This window comes from Trachemys scripta, chromosome 13 (assembly GCF_013100865.1).
Source record: "Trachemys scripta elegans isolate TJP31775 chromosome 13, CAS_Tse_1.0, whole genome shotgun sequence".
NCBI classification, from domain to species: Eukaryota; Metazoa; Chordata; order Testudines; family Emydidae; genus Trachemys; species Trachemys scripta.
In genome coordinates, this window is record NC_048310.1 from 21,357,754 (window position 1) to 21,381,410 (window position 23,657).

The following is a 23,657-nucleotide window of genomic DNA, read 5'->3' on the forward strand; positions in this document are numbered from 1 at the left end:
GTTGGATATATAATGATTTAAGAAATTAAAGGGGCACTGTTAATTTGAAAACTCATTAATTTTAAAGACATTTAAAAAGTTCAAATGCCACACCTGCTCTTAAATCTTCCTGCCAATTTTCTAGGATGGCAATCAGATTTTCCTATCTTCTAAAATATTCTTCTCCACTATTGCTATATGAAGAGACCCACATGAACAAAACTAGGAACGGACTATACAGAGAAAATGACTATACAAAGTGCTGTCAAATGTACAGGTAAACAAATTGAAAAAGTTAATATTTTTCTCTAATCCTGTCAAATTATACTAATTCAAGAAGTTGTGTGTCACACTAGTGGATTAAAAAGACAGAAACAATTACTTTTTATCTTCATGGCATTTTTAATTTTTTAAAATAAGTGAGAAGTAAGTCTAAATGGAAAGGATTGAGAATTGGTGTCTGATCTTATAGGAGCCATTTTTTCTCCATCTGAGAGAAGCAGATCTTGAGGCACTGATTTTTATAACAATACTGTACTACTAGTAGTCTACCAAAAATATCTGTTTACTATAAGTAAGAATTTCCTGTTGCTTTTTAGTTTTTTTTTTATTCTGCTGCTTCATTTACCCATTCTTGTAATCCAGACAGCATTCCAAATCCACATTTGTTACTAACTTTCCCCTCTCTATAAAGTTCCATCTTAATTGCTAAATTTAAATTACAAAACCTAAATCAACACTATGTCACCTTGCTCTAAATTCAATGACCTATTAAAAAGACTGTAAATGCTGAAATTTTACTTTATTTTTAGCTAGCCCAATACAACATCTACAACCTTGAGCTCGTTTGATTTTTTTTTGTTAGCAATTGCAAATGGAGAACATTCTTTTAGTCTCATAATAAATCATGATGAACTGGTTTTAACAACTTTTTCCATTCAAGGAGGTCAGACAGTCATGTGGTTCAGTATTATTTTATAGTTCACATCAGGAACAACCCTGTAATTGTAATAGGACTTTACAGACTTATTTGGACTTTTTAATGAAATTTCAACCTCCTTTTAAGTGTACAATACAGCACAGGTTTGTACTCAGAGCAAGCAAGAAAATTTTGAAGAATCTTTGGGTTTTTCAACATAACATTTGTGTTAAATATAAACATGAATGTAGAATAATGCCGATACTGATGATGACATTTTTTATGTAGGTAGTGTTCAAGATAATCCAGTACTGTAATGCTATTTTAACATGCATCATACCATTTGTTAATTTATTGAAAAAGCCATACTATGGTGATGGATAATATACAAAATTCTAAGACAGAAAAAGTCTGAAAAACAGATTAACACATTTAGAAATACAGAGAAATTCTGCATTCTGAATATCTACATAAGAGAGAGACAGAATGACTTGTTTTCATGTAAATTATGCCTTTTTAACTTCCGAGCTTCACTTCTTTCAGCATTGACTTACATTCTTGTTTATAATATTTTAAGAACTTTCACACAATGATTTAATACACCAGAAATACCATTTGTAATATACAGTTTATTAAAATATCTAGTCTCATTTAAATTAAAAGGTAGCTCAAACCAAATTATAATAGGTTCTTCAAAACAACCAAGAATTCACCATTTTGAGTCTACCTTTTTAGTAGAACACTGGGATGTAAAGGAGAAGTCCTACTCTCAGACACAGGTGCGCTTGCTACCAATAGCCCTCACATTAATTAAATGTAGAGCCTGAACGATTACTTTTGATAATGCATGCTAGCAGCAAAAAAAAAAAAAAAAAAAAAAGAAAGATCTTTCCAACATTCCACAATTCATATAGTTTAAAATGGTAAAATATCACAGAAAAAAATTATAAATTTATGATTTCAAACATATTCAGCATAAATACAACATTTACAGTGCAATCTATACATTACTGATCTTCCATCATGGAGGAGATCAAAGTTTCAGACCAAAAGTCATACAGTATTGAAGAAAGCAAGTTACTGCTTCATTGCAGGAAGATGTTTCAGTCTGGAAAAAAAGTCCATATTTAACAGTTATACACAACAACACCAGGAACATTTAATCACTTTAACAAGAATGAAAAGGTTTCTCAAACCCTCAATCTGAATTTAACCATAATGAGTTTTTGCCCTTTTAATAAAACAAAATTGGCAAATCTTCAGACAAGACAGGTCTGGCTGCAAATTTTGAGCTATCTGTTTGGAAGCCCCTTAAAAAGTACCCTTAAAAAAAAAAAAAAAAAAGAGAGAAAATGTTATACAGAAACAAAGCTTAATTTTTAGAAATAAATTTTTAAATTGCGCTCATCAGGTTTTTGTTTGCTTGTTTTTTAATGAACCAAGGACGGATGGGAATAGTCCTTTGGAATGCCTAGTTTTCCTATTTGTATTCCCTTGTCCCACTAAGGTCCTATGCCACAATGAGTTTCCTACACCAAGAAAGACAATGTTGTTACTCTGCAGAACATGTTGAGGCCACTCCTTCAATCATCCAGAGGGGTTAACTGGAGTGTGATGCAGTGATTCCTCCACCCAGAGCATGCCTGGAGCTGAAGTTACTTATGTTTAATTTGGTTGGTTTTTTTAGAAGTGTATGGAACATACTTTGAAAACAGAATAAAGTCACAGTGTTCTCTTCTACTGTTCATGGGCTTAATACTGGTTTGTTCAAGTCCATGGTTTATAAAATATTTAACAGCACACTGTCTAAAATTAGACCTACCACCTTCACTTCAGTTTGCTGAACAAATGCGCACTTGATTCAAACAGTTTCTCATTGTCTACTCAGTTCTGCCTGCCTGCTCCATATTTGTGAGCCAGCAGGGTACTGACTTACAGTAACCTTGTATTCAAGCACAGAATGCTCTTACACGTCAATAACTTGCCATCTCACAAGAACAGAACCAGCAAGCAGTGAACAGTGTGATATTGACAAGCCCTGACTGAACCAAAATAAGCCCAACAACCTGGATCTGCTGGAGCTGGGTCATTCAGCTATGAAGAATTTTAGCCAGATTACAGCATTTATTTTGGATACTAAAAATCTATCAGGCAATACCCCATAGTTATCAGGGGAGGGATAAATTTTGTTAACCTTAACTATGTCTTCTGAACAAATGTAGTAGCAAAACTTCTCACCATTTGCATTTCTCTTACCTACTCAGTATTTATTCCCATTTATAGTAATTTACAATGACACCAAGATCTCACCCAAATTAACTTTCATTATCTAGTCCTTGCAGAGTTAGCTGCTCAACGGTCTTTTCCCTGGAGCACTTTATCTTAAAACTAGTTCTTATCTGGCACATCTAGATCCAAAAGCCTAGGATAAATTATCTTTTCTGACTTGATTAGCAACATAAACTGTATTCTAGGCACAAACATATTGTACCAGATCCTGGTTGGTTTGAATTGGCGTAATTTAAATTGGCGTTTAAATTGGTTTAAATTGGCATAATTCTCCTGACTTCAGCAGAACTACACCAAGTTACACTAGCAAGAATCTGACTCATTATTGCTGCCAGATTTACAAAGATTTCAGTAAATTATCTATTTACCTTCTTAGAAGTTCCTGGGATGACAAACCTGTGATCTCCTCTATGTCACTAAGGCTGTCACTGCTATCAGCAGTCTCTGAGCTACTGTTTTTCTCTGATTTTTTATTCTTGTGTTTGCCTTTGTGCCTGTGCTTCTTATGTTTCTTTTTCTGTTAAAAAAAGAAATAGTTGAGTTTGCTATTTGTGTATTTTTAAGTTTTACAAAGAGAGTTGGTCAAATTAAAACAGAAGGTCACCAAAAAAGAGCAACTGGGATTACAGGAAACATATTTCAGTGTAAATTTCAAAGTTAACTGGAGCAGAGCAGTAACAACAGTACTTGCACATCTTCAGTTGTGTACACTTTAAATAATACAAGCCAAGGTCTTTAGGAGGCGAGGACCAAATAAATTAAATTAACATATATTTAGAAACTTCATTATTATATTGTATCAAGGTTTTCTACAGCTTTATGCAGTATCTAAGCAAACTATGCGTATGGTCCCTAAGCACAAAGAAGCAGTACCCTGTTCAGCCAATGTATCTTCTGTTCTAAGCTAGAAGTGCTAAGGGAGTCTAAGGGAGGGTGTCCACGCAGCCCAACTCTATTTCTGTTTTCCATAATCTAGCATAGATCATGGTAGTTTTCACTTGGCTGAGGAAATCAGTCCAAAGAAAGGAAGAAAGAACCAATTTATTTAAGCTGGTCACCTTTTCCTTTTTGTGTTTGTGCTCTCTCTTAGCCTTGTGTTTTTCTTTGTTCTTTTTAGGTTTCTCTTTCTGATTGGCTTCAAGAGAACTTGCTAGTGGTACTGGCTCATGTTTCTGAATAGTCTCTAAAGCAAAAATCAAATATAGAGAAATAAAAGCATTACCATATAAAAGACAAACAATATTAAACTACACAAAAATTTAAATTCCCTAATATTTGGGCTGAGATTTCCAAAGCTACATAAGGGATTTGGGACTCCCAATTCCAATTCATTTTAACTTCTCTACTCTATAGAAACACCTTTGTACTCAGATATTAAAAAAAACAAAAACACATCATGCCAACCTTGGCCCCGATTTTGCATCAGGATCGGTTAGCATTGACTCGAGTCTGTGCAGGGCCCCCATGAAATCAGTGGGAATCTTCACAGGCACAAAAGCCTGTGCTAATGGATCCCAATGTAGGATCAAAGTTTTTGACAATATCACTTTAATGTACACAGGTGTATGTGGGGCTGGAGGGAAGAATGAAGGACCCCAGTGCTCTGATAGTTTCCAAGAAAGGGACCTGGATCTGAATTGAAATTATATGACATAAGAACACATAGAATATCTTTAATCTGTGCGCAAAATTTCCACAGATGAAGTAACAACGCCTTGCTATTCACGCTAAATCTGTTGAACGTCGTTAATTAAACAGGATTAAAACAACAACAAAAACCCTGTCTGTTCAAGATTCAACAGGTAATAGCAGCAGCATACGTTCTCCTACTCAAAGATCTGTAAGGTCTGATTCTGGGTAGAGAAAAGACAGTAACTACACAGGAGTTCTGAATTTTAGTGACTTGAACACAAACTTACAGCCACATTAAGAGAGAGAGAGAGAGAGTGTGTGTGTGTGTGTGTGTGTGCGCGCGCGTACTTATTGACCCATAATATCTCTGTACCAAAAATACCTTCTACTTGCATGGGGACAGCTGCTTAACAACTCTAGGCTTTAAGCCGGTGTAACATTCACTTGCATATTGATCTCTGTATAGTACCTAATTGCAGATCAAATACCAGTCAATAAATTTCCCTCTGAAATACAAACAGTATAAAAAAATGAAATTATCCTCATCTACATTACTGTAGCACCTAGGAACCCTAGTCCTAAGACCAGGACCTCATTGTGCTAGGCACTGTACAAACACAGAACAAAAAGATGGTCCCTGCCCTGAGGGGCTTACAATCTAAATATAAGTAGAGCCTTGTGCAGGGACATGCTGGCCGCCGTTTCCCGCAGCTCCCATTGGCTGGGAACGGCGAACCACGGCCACTGGGAGCTGTGGGGGGCCGTACCCGCCGACGGTCAATATAAACTAAATGCCTCGCATCCCGCCAGCTGATTACCCTGATAGGCCGAAGGTTGCCGACCCCTGGTATGTCGGGTCTCAAAGGTGGGGAAGCATCTGTCTGCAGCTCATAGCCTCTGAGGCTGCTTCCCCGCCTTCCAGATCCTCACTATGAGGCTATGAGCTGCAGACAGCTGTTTCTGATCTATCACCTCCCCTTTCTCTGTATACTGAGGAGAGGGAATATAGGATCTGGAAGGTGGGGAAGCAGCCTATATCCCTTTCCCCCACGTATACAGAGAAAAAGGAGGTATTAGATCAAGACAGGCAGCAAAATTTACCATGTTCCTATCGCTACGGTTTAAGCATCCAAGCTATTTAGGAAACCTCTCCCAACTTCATATTGCTATGTCAGGTCAGTAAATGCGGAGTGCGGGCGGGGGGAGGAGTATAGGCTCTGGAAGGTGGAGAAGCAGCTTCGTAGGCTATGAGTTGCAGACAGCTGCTTCCCCACCTTTGAGATCCTATATTTAGAGCCCTGCGTGGATACAAAATTTGTAGCCACATCCAGGAGTGCTGGAACAGTTTTTATAGTGGCGGGTACTGAGAGACATTGATCCAAACTGTAAACCCTGTATATAATGGAAACCACTTCAAGCCAGGGGATGCGACAGCACCTATGTCTGCATCTGATCCGCGATCTGCAAAAATGGTCTGCAGATATCGGCATCCGATATCCACGGATATAAAGCAGATATCCACAGATTTGCAGGGCTCTAACTATAAAAGACAAGAGACAACAGATGAAGGGAGAGAGACCGGGGACTACCAGGAAGTAATAAGACAATATTGGTTAGCATGATAGGCAGTGGTCTCAGCACACCTGACATCATGACAAAGGAGAGTTTTGAGAAGGGGATTTGAAGGTAGATAATGAAGTAACTTTGAAGATGTTTATGGGGAGCATAAATAAAATAACTGCATAAAATATACATTTTCAGTGTACAAAATTTAAAGTCTTCAGTACTTACTAGAAAAGAAAACTGGAGGCAACCTCGGTCCAAATTCTTCTTCCTTATCCAGCTCCTCCTTCAAAAGAGGTGGCACAAGGTCAGGCTCTTTTGTAACAGCCATGCATTCTAGAAAAACAAACATATAGGTTAACTTAAAAGGAAAAAGTACTTCCCATACCCAAGACAGCTGAGAAAATATTCCATTAAAAATGAAATATCAAATAAATAGACAAGTTAATGAATTTTGCACCCTTGTTTAGATTTTGCACTTACTAGTTTTTCAAAGAAGCAGAAGGTGATTCTCACCCTTATTTCTTATTGAAGGGATCCTCAGAAGGCCCCAATAACTACACAAATTCTTTTAAAAGGACTTCAGTTACATAAATATATGATTTCTTAAGCTTTCTTTTTTGTACACAACCTTCTTAACTTTTTAAAAATCTGTATCAACAAAGAGAAGTTGATGCCTTTTCCTTTTGCACCTTCCTGTGCATTTCAAAGATTGGTTGCACTGGCTGGGATCACCAAATATTTGATCACAGTGCTACTGATTTTTAAATTAAAATGGCAGGCAACACAAGTATAAATATTAACAAAAGAATCTATAACTTAAGGGCAAAAAACAGATTCACCCCTGCAAATTTTTCAAGAATTATGCAAAATTCCAGTGTTGAAGATATAATAGCCTAAAAGGTGATTTTAGACCTAGCAGTTTGAAAAGTTTCCATATTAAAAAGTATATATAAATTGGTATTTTAACTATGAAATAAGGCTACTTTACATTTGAATGGGGGGTATTAGCTTATTTTTATTTAGGAATTTATTACTCCATCTGCCATTTGCACTAATTAGATTAACTGGCACTAATTACTGGGAGATCCACTGCATATTGCCTTCTTTTCTAGTTGGTAAGTATGCAAACAAAAGCCAATTTAAAAATTAAAGATACATCATCCCTAAATGTCAAAATAAATGTTATTTTGCTTACTAATATTTCCTAGTAAACTATTAATTTCTAGTATGAGAACTCCCTATAATACTCTGCTATTAAATCTTGCTAAATAACAGAAGACTACTTTTTCCCTCCAGTCCCGTGAATTTATTTGCTTTGTAGACCGATAATGAAAACTGATGAGATACAGCTATATTACTGTACTATTTAAAAATCCATTTCAATATTATATTAAATGAGAATATCAAAATATAGAAAGGAAATTCCTTTTTCAAATAAATGCAAATTCTACCTATTTCCAGTCTGGTCAAAATTTCATTCAATATATATACTTTATCATATATCATACACCTTATTACAGGTGTATAAAATCACCCAATTTGGGGGCTTTCTTTACAGAGTAATATAGGATTTGTCCTCATCCCTCACTCTGTTTAGCAAACAAATGCATCTGACAGTGTATCTGTAAAAACTGTCATTGGCCTATGGCTATGTAGATAATATTTAAATAGAGAGCACTTAATTCAGCATTCCATTACTCCAGTTTTACACTGATGTTACTCCATTGAGAACAGTGTAGTTACACCAGTGTAAAACTGGTGTAAAGCATTTTTCTTCTAGGCTCATAATATTTTAATTTATTATAAAATTGCTAGAACTTCATGAAACTGAACAAACTGTTTACTATTACCTTGTACATCAGCTAAGGAGGTATCTGGTAGATTAGCAGGCTTTGTACTTTCTGAGTTTGGCATAGCAGAAGGTGTCTGATGCGTCTCTTCATCGCTATCTTCCTCAGATGAGGATGATTTTTCATCTGAGGAACTGGCAAAGATAGCTTTAAATAAGTCCATAGATGGTCTGCTTTCTTCTTCTTTATTCTGATCTGTGCTTTCATTAACTGCCTGCATAACAGTGCCCATAAGGGAAAAAAATTAAACACTGACAGAGGAAAGAAGTGTCTCTCCATTAAGAGAGAATATTGTGACACTTTTAATGGTATTTTCATTTTAAAATTAGCAAATTTTACAGTAAATCTGAAGTCTATAAACTTGACAACTGTTGATGCACAGTAGTAGAGCTCAGATACTGATAAATTAAGTCACTTTCCAATACAGGACACTGCATCCTGTGCCTTTTTCATGCAGGTCAGAACAGCTCACTTGAAAGAATATAAAATATTAACACTTTTTATTTTTAAGTCAATAGACTCTAGATACTTTTTCTTTAACTTAAGTTCACAACAAGCAAATCTATTATCTTCCTCGGAATAATATGTATCTGTCCCTGTACAAAGCAGAGAAAAGTGGACTTTGGGCAGGAAAAATCAGTGGGTGTAATAGATGGAATTAAATCTCCCATCTGCTGGAAGGCATCACAGCCTCTACAACCATAATCCCAGACTATACTTGCAATCCTTGTGTCCTGTATGTATGAGCTATAACCATACAATTCCTGTAAGCACAGATCTCATGTTTCCCTTTGCGCACCATTCTAAACAGTGCAGAACACTTTAGGGATTACAAAGACTGTAGGGTGATTCCGTCTGCAACCTAGCTCCCCCCACAGTCCTTACATGGACCACAGAGAGGTTTGCAGACCCTTTCCAAAGAGTAAATTCCCTCCACCTCTTTATTAAATGTGCCTTGTTCAAGCCCCCAAGTCCATTCACAATAAAATCAATGTCACATGTAAGAGTCAACCAATGTTTGCATTAACTAACAAAAGAACTATCCTGCTAACCTAAAAAAACTGATAGCCCTTAACAAATTTCACTGTTAGGGCCAAATTTTCAAATGGCCTCCACCAACATATCTGCTAAAACTGCACAAGCAAAAAGGGGTAATTGTTATTTATGATAACTACCCAATTTGTGCTCTTTGTTAACCCCTGTAATTTCTCATGGTTGGAGCTACAGAAGGTCTCCACAATTCGTCCCCACATGTAATAGAATCACACTGCTCTCTATAGCAGATAGTACTCAATCAAAATACATTTCCTACTTCATATCAAGATCTAAATGCATGCAGAGTTTCATGTACATCAGATTAGTGTTTTGCTTCTTCAGTAAAACAGCAAGAATTAGAAGTACAAGTGTTTTCCTTCATCTGAACTATACATTTCTCCATAGAAAGCAAGGATTGGGTTTTTTTTCCCCCCATTGTTTGGACCACTTCCCCTCCAACTTCTAGAAATGTACACAACCTTTCCTCACACTCATTATCATATATTTCTGTGGCAACTACACCAACTTGCTTATGAGAGATCTGTTTTTAGCTGTCTTATTGAAACAACAAAGACTGCCAACACCCTGAGATCAGCCAGCTCTTCATCTACCACCAGCAACACATGACCACAGGCTGAGAACCACCGATATTAAAATTATGTGCTTTATGTAGGAAATTATAGGGCAAAATGATGTGAATAAAAATACAAAGCATTTCAATGCTAAATACTGTTATGGCAATATCCCAGATTCCCCATCAATGTATAATATGTTTCCCCATACAGAAGACTACAAATTTAATAGTTTACTGTTGCAGAGTTTTTTTCCCCATTTTCTGTTTGAGCAGGGGGGAAAATTGGTGTTTTTCCTCCCACCGCACACAACAGGGAGATTCAGGCCAAAGAACCCATAGAACTCCAAGATCCATGCAGTGCCACTTATAGTCAACTGGTGCCTTCACACTGCCTCCTGGTTTCCTCATCTTCTTGACAACATGCTGCTGCAGGAACTGTGGTGACCAGGACCCTCCCTGCCACTGCCCATCTTTCATGGGGATGGAAGCTTAAGCTCACAGTATGGGAACCTAAGTAAGTTAGAGCCAAAGTCAGGAAGTTCCCTCTAGTGTACATTTGTGATTATATGATGCTGCAGAGCAGCTAGCTCTGTCCTGGGCCTGCGGCCTCTCCATTTGAGGAACCCAGTGCTTGCAGAGCCCCAGTAGAGGAGCTTCCATAGGAGACATATTGTGGAGAAGCAGCTCTCTTTCCCACAGGTGGAGGGCATAATTTGTGCAGACATGTCTTTTCTAACTTAGTATGAGTTGCTACTACTGACTCTCTCCATGCACAAGGAAAGGCATTTCAAAACAAGATCAAGAAAGAGAAGAGCAATGTGCAATAGCATGAATGTTACTGAAAATGTCAAACCTTTGGAAATCTTATACCTTATTGGGAAGGGGATCACTTGTTCTACTTCTGTCTTCTTCTATTACTGATTCTGGCTGTTGCTGCTGAATATCAATTTTTGATCTAGCAAGACTTATGAACTCACTAACAGAATCGTTTTTCTTCTTCTCTTTGTCAGATACATCCCATCTTGATGGTTTCTTTGGCTCTTAAAAAAAGAAATGGTACAAGATCCCAAGCATCATGGTCAATTAGCTTTATATTAAATACTACAGCATGTCATAGTCAGGTCAATTATTTACTAATACTTGCTTTATCATTACTGCCTATATTTAAAAAATAAAAAAATCTTAAAACTAGAAGATCTCTATTGGCCAGATTCTCAGTGCTATAAATCAGTATAACTCCACTGATTTAAATTGCTCTGGCCTTATATATGTAGCTCTGAGTTTTCAAACAAACAATTTCCTTTTATTTTTAAGGAAATTGCATCTTGGTATTTTTACATTCCATGACGAGTACATCAATGGGATTACACTAATAAAATGCTGACCCACTTACTGTTAGGATTGATATTCTGTTGTACTTTTTCATTTGTTGTTTGAGTTATAGTTGTCGTGGTAGACTCCGGTAGAGTTAAGAAATTGAATACAGAATACTTGTCACGTTTCACTTTGGGTAACCCAACAATCGATGAACTAGAGGAAAATGAAATTATTTGTCAATCGTTGTTTTTAATGATGGGATGGATGGACAACATTGGAAAATGAAGTCTCAGATTATCCACAAAACAAGCAGAGTCCATGAATACAAACCCTAACAAAGGAGCATCTACTATGTTCTGGGGGGGGGATCACCTATTTCCATTCAAAGTATCTCTAATGAGGTGATCCTTCTAGTTTAGGTAAAAAGCAAATTGGCAAGTTATCAGAAGGAAGCCTGACTGTTGTTCTACCTGGGTTGCATCTATTCTGAAGATAAAGAGAGGGTTTCAGCCTTCAGAGATGTCAAGCTGGCATGTTCCCCAAACATTACACAAACACACATTTCAGAACAATTAAAAAAATTATTTTGAAAGCATTAAGATATTAATCATCTTACTCAGAGTAGGGATCAGGAACATTAAATCTTTTACACAATAGCTTCTCAGGGTGCCACTCAAACTTATCTCTTGTGAGCTTGCCAAACATCTTCATCTTCACTGCAGATTCTTTGTCATTAATATCCATCTGTAAAATTCAAATGTTGATTATATACTCTACAGAATATAATCACCTTCTTAAAATGCCTGTTATTATGGTAATGGTGTCAACATTCAGTGAACTTAAAGGATAAATACTTAACTACTGCTGTGCGAGCAGTATTGTATATTTCCTTTTGGTTTCTTACGGCAACAGAACATTATTACATTTATCTTCTACCATGATGTTTTAAATAAATTGGACTGTGCTACTGAGTGTTAACACAGGTTATCACAATACAGGATTATTAACAGCATGAACCTCTTCGTCTCGAGGAACTTCCACTTTGTCGGTGTCATCTTCATGCTTGGCCCGAGTAAACCTTGATGACAGGACTGAGTTAGAGGATTTGTAGAGCACTGCTGCATGGAAGAACTCCTCTCGTTCCCTTCCTCGCTCCCATTCTGTCATACCCGGATCTGAATGACTTTCTGGTGTATCTATTGTAAGTTAAAGGACAGAAATGCTTAGAAGCCCTTAAAAGTTACTTTTAAGTATAAAATACACTTGTATGCTGTTTGAAAGAATCACAAAATGAGTTAAACCAATTCAAGAAGCCAAGCTCATCTCCACAAGGGTCTGATGAATATGTAGTTGAATATAAATGTGCCAAAAACTTCAGAAATAAAGACTAGGGGTAACCCCGGGTGTCTTGCTGGATATACTATTCTTCTGTAGCCAAGGATGACTGCCCAAGATAGTGTCAGAATGACAATCTTTGACAAATGAATGATGGCTACTTCATTTACCTAACCCATTACTGTACTATCGACACCTAACTCACTGCTCTGTAATGCACGCTGGAATATACAAAATATGAATTGCTCCATAGAAAACAAAACAACTCCACACACAACTCCAACAAAATGCTTGAAATGTAAAGGTAAAAAGCTCAATATGTGAACCTGCTAGTAAAGTTTAAAGTTTAGATATGTACTTGAGTATTCAAATTGGCTTTTTGGATGCATAAAATGTGTGCGCTCATAAGTACAAATTCAGATGTGCCAAGTAGCTTAAAAAAAAATAAAAAATCATCCTTTCCTGTTTACAACGAACAGATTTTGGTTCATATTTGCTTCTAGAGGAGAGAGGACAAAATCAACATCAAGCCGAGCTTCTGATATGAGGTTTTTGACCTTCCACATTATTTCAAGATTTCCTGCATTTTCATCCTGTTCTACTAATAAATACATTTAAGTCGTTCCATTTTATACAAAGCAACAATCTATGTCCTGAGCAGATAAACTACTGGCACAAAGACAGAGCTCAACATCAAAGAACAGCCAAATGCACCTGAAATAACATAAAAAAACAAAGTACACCTCTATCCTGATATAACACGACCCGATGTAACACAAATTCAGATATAATGTGGTAAAGCAGTGCTCCGGAAGGAGGGGGGCGGCTTGGCACTCCGGTGGATCAAAGCAAGTTCGATATAACGCGGTTTCACTTATAACGCGGTAAGATTTTTTTGGCTCCNNNNAAAACAAATCAACCGGCATAGTATAAACCAGGGATGTCTACATTTGATAGTGTAAAGATCTAGACTTCATAGAAATCTGGAATGTAAAATTTTGTACAGCATATGTATATGCTCCTTTTTTTTTTTTTTTTAAACCTTCAGAATCTAATACAGTAAAAGCTTTGTTATCTGGCATGTTGGGGAAATGGGAGGTACTGGTAAGTCAAAAATTCCGGTTAACTAAGAGGGAGGGACTTTGGATGGGGGAAGAGGGTTCAGGGCAGGGGAGTGGAGGACGACGAGACGACTGCACACTCCAGTGGATCAACGCGGCTTCACCTATAACGCGGTAAGATTTTTTGGCTCCCAAGGACAGCGTTATATCGAGGTAGAGGTGTAGTAACATGCCTCCATCTCAGAGACACAAGGTGGGTTAAGTAACATCTTTTATTGGACCAACTTCTGATTCCAAGTTTTCCTTCATCTTAGTAAGAGACCCCATGGACTCCATAGATATGGCTTTTTTCAAAAATACCTCAAAAATCAGCATTTTTGCCACAGAATTTGCCCTTTTGCTGCAACTGGGCATCTGACATTTGTTTTCTGTTTCCCTGTCTTGCTGAGATCTGTCTCTCATTATCCAGTTTTCCCCACAAATGCAAGTCAACTGGATTACAGTACCTGCTCCCTACACTGATCCATGAAGCCCAGCAGAGCTGAAGCCCAGTTTGCAGATGGAAAGCGGGGGGAACCCAGAAGCACAGGCTGGGTAGCTGATTTTCCTGGAGAACAGCACAGCCACTGAATAACAGGGAGCCCTGGATATTAACTGCTAAAGCCAACTACCATTTCCCTGGCATATTTGGGGAGCAGGGGGGAAGGTTTTAAGCTGGACCTGAAGAGTGGAGCAAGGTGGCCTGGAGAGCATAGCAAAAATACCCATCCCTAAAAATAACAACTATTGAAAATCATTATATTTTACGTAAATGGGTATTCTGAAACATGAAACTGTTGTATGGGGGTAGGGAATGAAGGATACTTCCTGGTGACAGACTACGTTAACATTACTATGGTCCCACTGTACCCAGAGTACATACGGTCTTAATTACAAAAGAGAGATGAGTATTAAAAGCAGGTTGAAGGTATGGAGCTGGAAGGTAAACAAGAAGGAAACAAAACAAAACAAAAACTGCAAGATCACAGTATGGTCCATGACAGCAGTTCTCAACCAGAAGTCCAGGGCCCGCCCCGGGGGCCACGGGCAGGTTTCACAGGGGCTGCCAAGCAGGGCCAGTGTTAGACTCGCTGCGACCCAGGGCAGAGAGCTGAAGTCTCACACCGGATGGGGCTGAAGCCCAGGGCCCTGAGCCTCGCCACCTGGGGCAGAAGCTGAAGCCAGAGCAATGTAGCTTGGTGGGCAGTTGCCCTGCTTCCTACCCCTTAGCACCAGCCCTGGCATTTATATGCCGAAAACCATTTGTTGTGGCACAGGTGGGCCGTGGAGTTCTTAAAGCATGTTGGGGTGAGCCTCAGAAAGAAAAAGGTTGAAAACCCCTAATCTGTGAGGTTGTGAGCTACATTATGAGGGATCAGAGAAACTAAGATGAGTATGATCAAAGCTCCCAATCTTGCAAACACTTAAATTAATGCGTAGTCTCACTGAAGTCAATGGGATTACTTATGTGCCTAAATTTTGCAAGATTAGGGCCTCAGAAAACAGAAGGAAAAACGCTACATATGGAATTCTGGAATCAAGCCTATGAGAAGCTTAAAATGAAATACTTAAAATTACAGAAATAACTTTTTCCAAATAAAAAAAATGCAGAAGAGTTTCATGACCATTTGCTAGTTACCTTTTTGTCCTTGTTTAAGACTCTCTATGTAATCCTCATATCTTTTTTGTTTTTCTGGATTTTTTGCAAATGGTTTGAAGTCACTAGAACCAGGGGTGGCTAACTGCCCCCCCAATGCCATTTGCCACTTGTGCTTAACACCATCTGAGGCAGATGAAATATTCAGGGATTGCTGAGGCAAAGTTTGTGTTTTCATTTGTTGTTCAGCTGCCTGTATTGCTTCTTTGATTCTCTCTTTGTCTTTCCCTGACAGATACTCCAAAACAGAAGGAGATGGACCTGAGGATAGAAAAAAGCAATAAGGAGGTATTTGTAAAAGTAAACATCTTTGTAACTATCTCTACTGTCATGAATAAAACATATTACATGTATATTATTTCCCTATCTAAACAAAAATGTGTCTAAATATAGGATGTATACACATTCAGATACCCAAGAAATCATCAAAAAATCAATACTCTAGTAGTGGTTAATTTTAAATGTCACAATTTTGCTGGAAACCCTGAGGGAATATTTTTAAATGGTCATTTAAAGAGATGAGATTTTTTTTTTTTTTTAAACCAGAAGTGGCTCTCTCTGCAATTTTTACACTAATATAAAAAATTATAGACAGACACACATCGCTTTTACAAGTTACATCTTTGGTGCACCTACTGTTGTTTGAGTGGATGCATCTTTTATGAAAGGAGCAGGATAGTGCCTCACACTCATTCGTATGTATTGTGCCCCACCAGATTTCTGTACTGATAGATATATATATAGATACATATGATGAAAAACAAATCAACCGGCATAGTATAAACCAGGGATGTCTACATTTGATAGTGTAAAGATCTAGACTTCATAGAAATCTGGAATGTAAAATTTTGTACAGCATATGTATATGCTCCTTTTTTTTTTTTTTTTAAACCTTCAGAATCTAATACAGTAAAAGCTTTGTTATCTGGCATGTTGGGGAAATGGGAGGTACTGGTAAGTCAAAAATTCCGGTTAACTAAGAGGGAGGGACTTTGGATGGGGGAAGAGGGTTCAGGGCAGGGGAGTGGGTGCAGGGCGCGAATTCTGGGAGGGAGTTTGGGTGCAGGAGGAGGTGCTGGATCCAGGTAGCGCTCACCTCGAGCAGCTCCCCACAAGCAGCGACATGTCCCTGATGCTCCTAAGCAGAGGCGCAGCTAGGTGGCTCTGCGCGCTGCTTCCACCTGCAGGTGCCGCCCCTGCAACTCCCATTGGCCATAGTTCCCATTGGCCAATGGGAGCTCTGGAGCCAGCACCTAGGGGCGGGGTGGGGTCAGTGCGCAGAGCTGCCTAGCTGCATCGCTGCCTAGGAGCAGCAGGGACATATTGCCACTTGCAGGGAGCTGCCCAAGGTGAGCGCTGCCCGGATCAAGCACCCCAAAACCCATCCCGCACCCTGACCCTCTGCCCCAAACCCCCTCCCGCACACAAACTCCCTCCCAGACCCCACACCTCTCATGGCCATTCCTCCGCCTAGGAGCAGCAGGGACATGTTGCCACTTCCAGGGAGCCATGTGAAGCCAGCTAGGGAGCCTGCCAGCCCTGCACCAACCGGACTATAAACCAGACTTTCAATGAAGATCAGAAATGCCAGTTTATAGAGCTTTCCAGTTGGCAAAGTGCTGGATAACATAGCTTTTACTGTAGTTACATTAGTGGTTTGAAAGTTTTGGACAATTCCATATATTTTCTTTTTTCATTACATAAACATGTGCATATATATTTATTAATTATATTGCATATAATTTAGCTATTATATTAATCTATTATGCTGTTTTCAGTTATAAATATATTTTGCGCTTGGTTAGCCCAGTGATCTCAGTGCCAAACTCTGCCATGTACAGTGCATCTCCCGGTCCCAGTCACTTGCTTCCCAAGTGAAGAAGGGCTGGGGATGCTACAGAAGCGTCATGGTCAGCCCTCGGGGGCAAGGATGAGGGAATTATTCATATTACCCAACAACAACTATTCCTGTTGATTAAAGAGTAGCACTGTTAGTTCGGAGAGTATCTCCAGTTCTCACGAGGCGGAAAGTTAAAGGCCATGCCATGGAGCTTTACCAGGTGGAATGCTTTAAAAGCTGACAAAATAGCATTATTGTAGCCATTATACAATCTTAATTTCTGTCACAACTATTTAAAAGTGACCTGCAATGGATATTTTTTTAAGTTATGTTTGTGCCATATTTTGCTTATTTATGATGTGTGGAAAAGGCTTGAAAGGCTAAAGACAAAAAGGAAGCGTCCTCCTTAGTTTTTACTGAGAAATGTGAAGTCTGACCTTTCCAGGTTTTGCGGGGGCCCCTTCTTCTGGGGGGGTCTCAGAGCAGGGTGGATAAAAATCTATTATTTAAAGAAAAAAATCAAAACAATCAGATGGCTTTTATCAAAATCAGATTTTTTTATTTAAATAAAATGCAGGTTTATTTTTTTTTTTTTATAAATAAACCTATTTCAAGTTAAATTTGAAATGATGACAACCTATGCTAAGGCCTAAACTTATTATTGTCTATTAAAATAATTTAAATAAAATAATTTAAATTAAACAACAAATATTAAGCAGTACATGTTTGCTGGCAAGTTTTAAAGAAAGTCAAACCACTGCACTGGTGGGAAGTACACTGGCTAAGTATCTGGAACCTGAGATTGTTCAAGTGCTAAATCAGCTTCTGGCAAGAGTAGCCTCTTGTGCATGCAAAGAAATAATGTTTTCTTCATCTCAGTTTATTCAACTAATTCAATTCAATGACTAGTTCACTCAAAGTAAAAAACCCAATGGGAGTTTAAAAAAAAAAAAAAAGGCAGAAAAATAGGTTTTTCTTCTAATCTATTAATAAAACTAGGTGAGAGAACGAGGCCTATTAGTTCTAAAATCTTGAAGGACATGGCGATGAGAAACAAAGAGTTCAGTAACCACATATAATACTTCCTTTGTTTAATAAGTCAGTTTTAAATGAAGAACACATTTTGATAAATTAAGACTTGTTTTTTTATGTATCGCACACATTTGATAGTTGTATTTGTCTAATAAAATTAAAAATGCTTGCTTTGTGCATTTTTAATTAAATTTCTATTCAAACAGAGCTTGATACAAATCAAGTAAAAAAATGAATAATCTAGTAAAGAAATGCATCATTCGCCACATTCTAAACAATGTAAATGTAAAAATTAAAAATCTGAATAAATGTAAATTAAATGATATACTTGTTTAAATACATGTGTATAAATATAGAATATCTTGGTTAGCAAAAAGAAGAACCTTAGTACAAAGGCTACATTTAGTTGCAAATCAACATATTTTAATGGTTACCAACCAATGAGAACCAACCTTTCTTTAGCATAATAACGCCAACGTACAAATGCAAAGCAAGATTAAAATAGATTATTTTACTAAAGGTTACCTGCTTGCGGCTTAAAATCCACCCTGTCTCGCAGCATGAGTATTGTGGTCTCACAACTTAACTGAAGGGAAAGGCAATTAATATGTTCTTTCTCCAGTATCTTTACTGGTTGATATTAAACAAGTGTTAACCAAAAAAGTTTTAAAAAGTCTAACATCCCCTTTCCCTCTTATTTGCTATTTTCTCGAGACTCATATAATGTCATAACACCACTAGTGACTAGAGCGCTATAAAATCTTCCAGGCTACACAAGATCTGAATTTCTAGGGTTAAAAAAAAAACAAAACCAAAAACCCACAAGCAGAAATTTAAAAAAATAAATTTAGGCTTCATGGAAGCAAAAAATGAAATACCTTTACACACACACTGTTCTCCTTTAATTAGTGTGAGTAACTGAAAACACCTGTAGGTATTCCCAGTAATTGACATTTAGGGATCATATTGTCTAATATTTTGGCTAACATAAGGGGTGTTTTATTTTTAGTTTTAGTTTTATTAAATTAGAAAATATATATATTCAAGATTGTAAACAAGTATTTCCTGTGCTAAAAATATTATGGGGATAACCTAGTAGTTTAGTCAGTGTTAAGTGAATCTAAATTATAATGAAACAAGGAGAAGTATGGTCACACACTATGTCACATACCTTTTAGAGCAGTCTCTCCTAGCAATTCCCTCCTCTGAGATGCATTCAGTGTGTGTCTGTTTTGCTGTGGAGTATCAATCTCACGTTTCCCAGTTGATTCAACTAATGCCTGAAGTAAAAGGGGGTTTTCATTTCTAGCTGTTATCACTGGTCGAAAGTAATGGACTGGTCTGTAATCCCTTGGCAGGTCAGGCGGTAGATAAGTCTTCCAAAATAAACAGAAAACACAGTGAGAGATGTAGTTTCATATTTGTTATTTATAGATGAGATGTCCTTCACTAACACCACAAGACAGCGTACAAAAGTTAGTCTTACTATAGACTACTAGTATATACTGCTCAGACTTGCAGAAAAGGACATCCACAACCTATATACTCCTTTAAGTACTGTCAATTTAATTTGTGAACATTAACAATAGAAAAGTAAGCTATATAACAAACAAACAAACAAACAAACTAGACAGGCTCAATTAGTCTGAATCAATAAATAAATGGCATTGTAATAAATAGGAACATTTGAAACTTGAAAAAAATAATTACCAAATTGTCAGTTTATAAAAATTATACCATAGATCAAATAGCAAATCAAGAACTGCTTTTTTAAAAAAAAAATATTTCAGAAAATGCTTTGGATATTGCTTAAGAATTTACCTTCCTTAAAATGGGAATTACACTGGTCTACAATTTTTGAGAAGTCGTTGGCTTCAGAGATAAAATGTGCTATTTATTATGTATTTTGATGTGCTGAATTCAAATATAACAATTAAAACAACTGATTGGCTACTGTTTCTAAGATACTTAAGTTTTTACATTTTATGTCTATGTATATTGTGTAGATAGTAGAGTTTTAATCATAAATTGTAAACCTAGGTCTTTTCATATGTTTATGGTTGCTTTACATGATAATATTTCACCTGTCCTGTTTATGTAACACTTTAAAAATCAGCAAAAGGATTATATAAATAAAATTTATTATGAAACAAAAGGCAAAAAACTATTATGTATATAGTTTAGTCCTATTCAGTGTCTACTCAGCGCTTCTTGGCTTGTCTCGTGTATTCATTAAATGGAGCATCTCGTCACTGTCCAGCAATAGTCTGCAAGCATTGATGGGCTCCATTTGCCCTGACAGCATTTCTCCATTGTTGCAATGTCCTGGTGAAATCGCTCGCCGTGCTCATCGCTCACTGCTCCGCAGTTCGGTGGAAAAAAAAATCTAGATGAGAGTGCAAAAAAATGTATCTTTAGTGACATGTTGCAACCAAGGCTTTTGTATGCCTTGAGGAGGTTTTCCACCAACAACCTGTAGTTGTCTGCCTTGTTGTTTCCGAGAAAATTTATTGCCACTAACTGGAAGGCTTTCCATGCCGTCTTTTCCTTGCCACGCAGTGCATGGTCAAATGCATCATCTCGAAGAAGTTCATGAATCTGAGGACCAACAAAGACACCTTCCTTTATCTTAGCTTCACCTAACATTGGAAATTTTCCACGGAGGTACTTGAAAGCTGCTTGTGTTTTGTCAATGGCCTTGACACAGTTCTTCATCAGACCCAGCTTGATGTATAAGGGCGATAACAAAATCTTCCTTGATTCAAGCAAGTGGTGGATGCTGAATACTTTTCCTCCCAGGCTCCAATGACTGTCGGAGTGGCCAATCTTTCTTGATGTAGTGGGAATCTCTTGCACGACTATCCCATTCGCAGAGAAAACAGCAGTACTTTGTGTATCCAGTCTGCAGACCAAGCAAGAGAGCAACAACCTTCAAATCGCCACAAAGCTGCCACTGATGTTGGTCATAGTTTATGCACCTCAAAAGGTGTTTCATGTTGTCATAGGTTTCCTTCCTATGGACTGCATGACCAACTGGAATTGATGGCAAAACATTGCCATTATGCAGTAAAACAGCTTTAAGACTCGTCTTCGATGAATCAATGAACAGTCTCCACTCATCTAGATCGTGAACGATGTTGAGGGCTGCCATCACACCATCAATGTTGTTGCAGGCTACAAGATCACCTTCCAGGAAGAAGAATGGGACAAGATCCTTTTGACGGTCACGGAACATGGAAACCCTAACATCACCTGCCAGGAGATTCCACTGCTGTAGTCTGGAGCCCAACAGCTCTGCCTTACTCTTGGGTAGGCCAAATCCCTGACAAGGTCATTCAGTTCACCTTGTGTTATGAGGTGCGGTTCAGAGGAGGAGGATGGGAGAAAATGTGGGTCCTGTGACATTGATGGTTCAGGACCAGAAGTTTCATCCTCTTCCTCGTCTGACTCAAGTGAGAATGATTCTGGTGCATCAGGAACCGGCAGTCCTTCTCCGTGGGGTACTGGGCGTATAGCTGATGGAATGTTTGGATAATGCACAGTCCACTTTTTCTTCTTTGACACACCTTTCCCAACTGGAGACACCATGCAGAAGTAACAATAGCTGGTATGATCTGTTGGCTCTCTCCAAATCATTGGCACTGCAAAAGGCATAGATTTCCTTTTCCTGTTCAACCACTGGCGAAGATTTGTTGCACAAGTGTTGCAGCATATGTGTGGGGCCCACCTCTTGTCCTGATCTCCAATTTTGCAGCCAAAATAAAGGTGATAGGCTTTCATAACTATAATGGTTATACTGCGCTTTTGTGATGCAAAAGTCACTTCACTACAAACATAGCAGAAGTTATCTGCACTGTTCACACAAGCACGAGGCATCTCTGCTCATTTTGGCTAAACAGAAATGTGTCCCTTTGCAAAATCAAACACTGACAAAGAAGAGAGCACGACACTGGATGATTTCTAGAGCTGATATAGGGCAATTTGTTCAGCAGAGTGATGTAAGCTTCGTTATGATTGCATCATCCATGACTTCTAGGAATAACATGATGCAATTCATATCATGTATGACCCAATACCAGCTTCAGATTGCATCATTCATTGTTTTGCCTAAAAAGCAAGTACTGTCCAAACCCAGTCATAGATTTATTCATAGATCCAGTCAAAGGTGTATTTTAGTCATTTCTGGTTTAAATTGAGATCCCTTCCCTTTATAACTCACTTATCCTCCGCCATTCCCAAGTCAAGGGTCGTATATACTGACCCAATAGCATATCTTGAAAACTAGAGCCAATCAACAATTTTAAGCATCATTTTCGTTCTCAGTGACCCAGAATTAATAAAGTTTGACTACATTTATTTCAGAAGCATTTTGGCTGTAGAGCAGTGATACATGCACTTTCAAACGTTAAATTTTAGAAGTTGAATAGTTTCCCTAAGCTTCTAAAATACCTTTGTATCCTCCACTGAAATTCTGTTTTCATATCTCTTAAAAGAATAGTCCTCAACAAACAACAGATATCCCAATGCCTCCTAATGGTGAAGTATACTAAGTGGATTTTTCTTTCTATTTCCTCTTTAGGAAAAGCATACTGTCACAAAATTTTATATATGCCTGGATTTTACCCCATTCTACACTTATACCAATACATCGTGGGGTATGTCTTCACTACCTGCCGTATCGGCGGGTAGCAATCGATTTATCCGGGATCGATATATCGCGTCTCGTTAAGAGACGGGGGAGCCGCGCCCACCAATCCCGCGCCGTGTGGACCCCAGGTAATTCGATCCAAGATACTTCGACTTCAGCTACGCTATTCGCGTAGCTGAAGTTGCGTATCTTGGATCGATCCCCCCCAGTGTAGACCAGCCCTTGTATTTAAAATTAAGTCCTAAAAATAGGGTTAAAACAAATTTGTCATTACGAGTGAATTTGAGAGGTCTTGGTCACTAAGAAAATATGATGTTATGTTTGAACAACAGACAAGCAGAATATATATGTTATTCTTGCTAAAACCAATTCTCCAAACTGCTGCCAAACAGTAGTGAGCAGCTCTGAATGTATTTAGTACATTTAGTGGATGGACAAACTTCAGGTTTGTATTATCAACCTGAAAACCTATAGTTTTGACTCTTTAGGATACCTTTGTTGCTTACCAAGAAGTTTATTCCTATTACAAGACACAATATGAATGCAGTAGAATAGAGTAATAACAAAGGAGCTCAGTCAAATTGCATATCACTCTTTAGATCTATATTAGGCTTGTTTACAACTTTCCTTCATAAATTATTTGATTATTATTGACATATGAGTGTTTACTTATTGTCTACATTTAGACACGTAAAGATGGCAAAATTATAACAGTTGTTTTTGCTAAGAGAAAAATTATGTTTTATTTACCTTCTTTGGAGCTGATGATTTAGAAGCCAAGGAAAAGCCATCCAGAATTTTGCCAATATATCTAACTTCTTTCTCCATTCCTATAAAATGATTACAGAATTAGTCATAACTTTCAAAGCCAACAACTAACTTCA

The 23,657-nt window shown here is 37.8% G+C and overlaps 1 protein-coding gene across 2 annotated transcripts in view; it reads right to left on the bottom strand.

Annotated features, from left to right (window-relative positions):
• Window positions 1-830: 830 nt before the first annotated feature.
• GPATCH1 (G-patch domain containing 1) overlaps window positions 831-23,657 on the bottom strand; it is a 32,557-nt gene continuing 9,730 nt past the window's right edge. The window contains exons 9-20 of one of the 2 annotated variants that reach the window (XM_034788353.1): window positions 23,524-23,603; window positions 19,297-19,501; window positions 15,236-15,514; window positions 12,179-12,357; window positions 11,778-11,905; window positions 11,238-11,374; window positions 10,715-10,884; window positions 8,236-8,449; window positions 6,611-6,718; window positions 4,246-4,370; window positions 3,556-3,704; window positions 831-2,006 (exon numbers count right to left, since the gene is read on the bottom strand). In XM_034788353.1, coding sequence (XP_034644244.1) covers window positions 1,976-2,006; window positions 3,556-3,704; window positions 4,246-4,370; window positions 6,611-6,718; window positions 8,236-8,449; window positions 10,715-10,884; window positions 11,238-11,374; window positions 11,778-11,905; window positions 12,179-12,357; window positions 15,236-15,514; window positions 19,297-19,501; window positions 23,524-23,603 — 1,805 coding nt within the window. In that variant the 3' untranslated portion in view covers window positions 831-1,975. Of the gene's footprint in view, window positions 2,007-3,555; window positions 3,705-4,245; window positions 4,371-6,610; window positions 6,719-8,235; window positions 8,450-10,714; window positions 10,885-11,237; window positions 11,375-11,777; window positions 11,906-12,178; window positions 12,358-15,235; window positions 15,515-19,296; window positions 19,502-23,523; window positions 23,604-23,657 lie in introns of those variants that run through there. The other variant, XM_034788354.1, reaches the window with a different exon arrangement.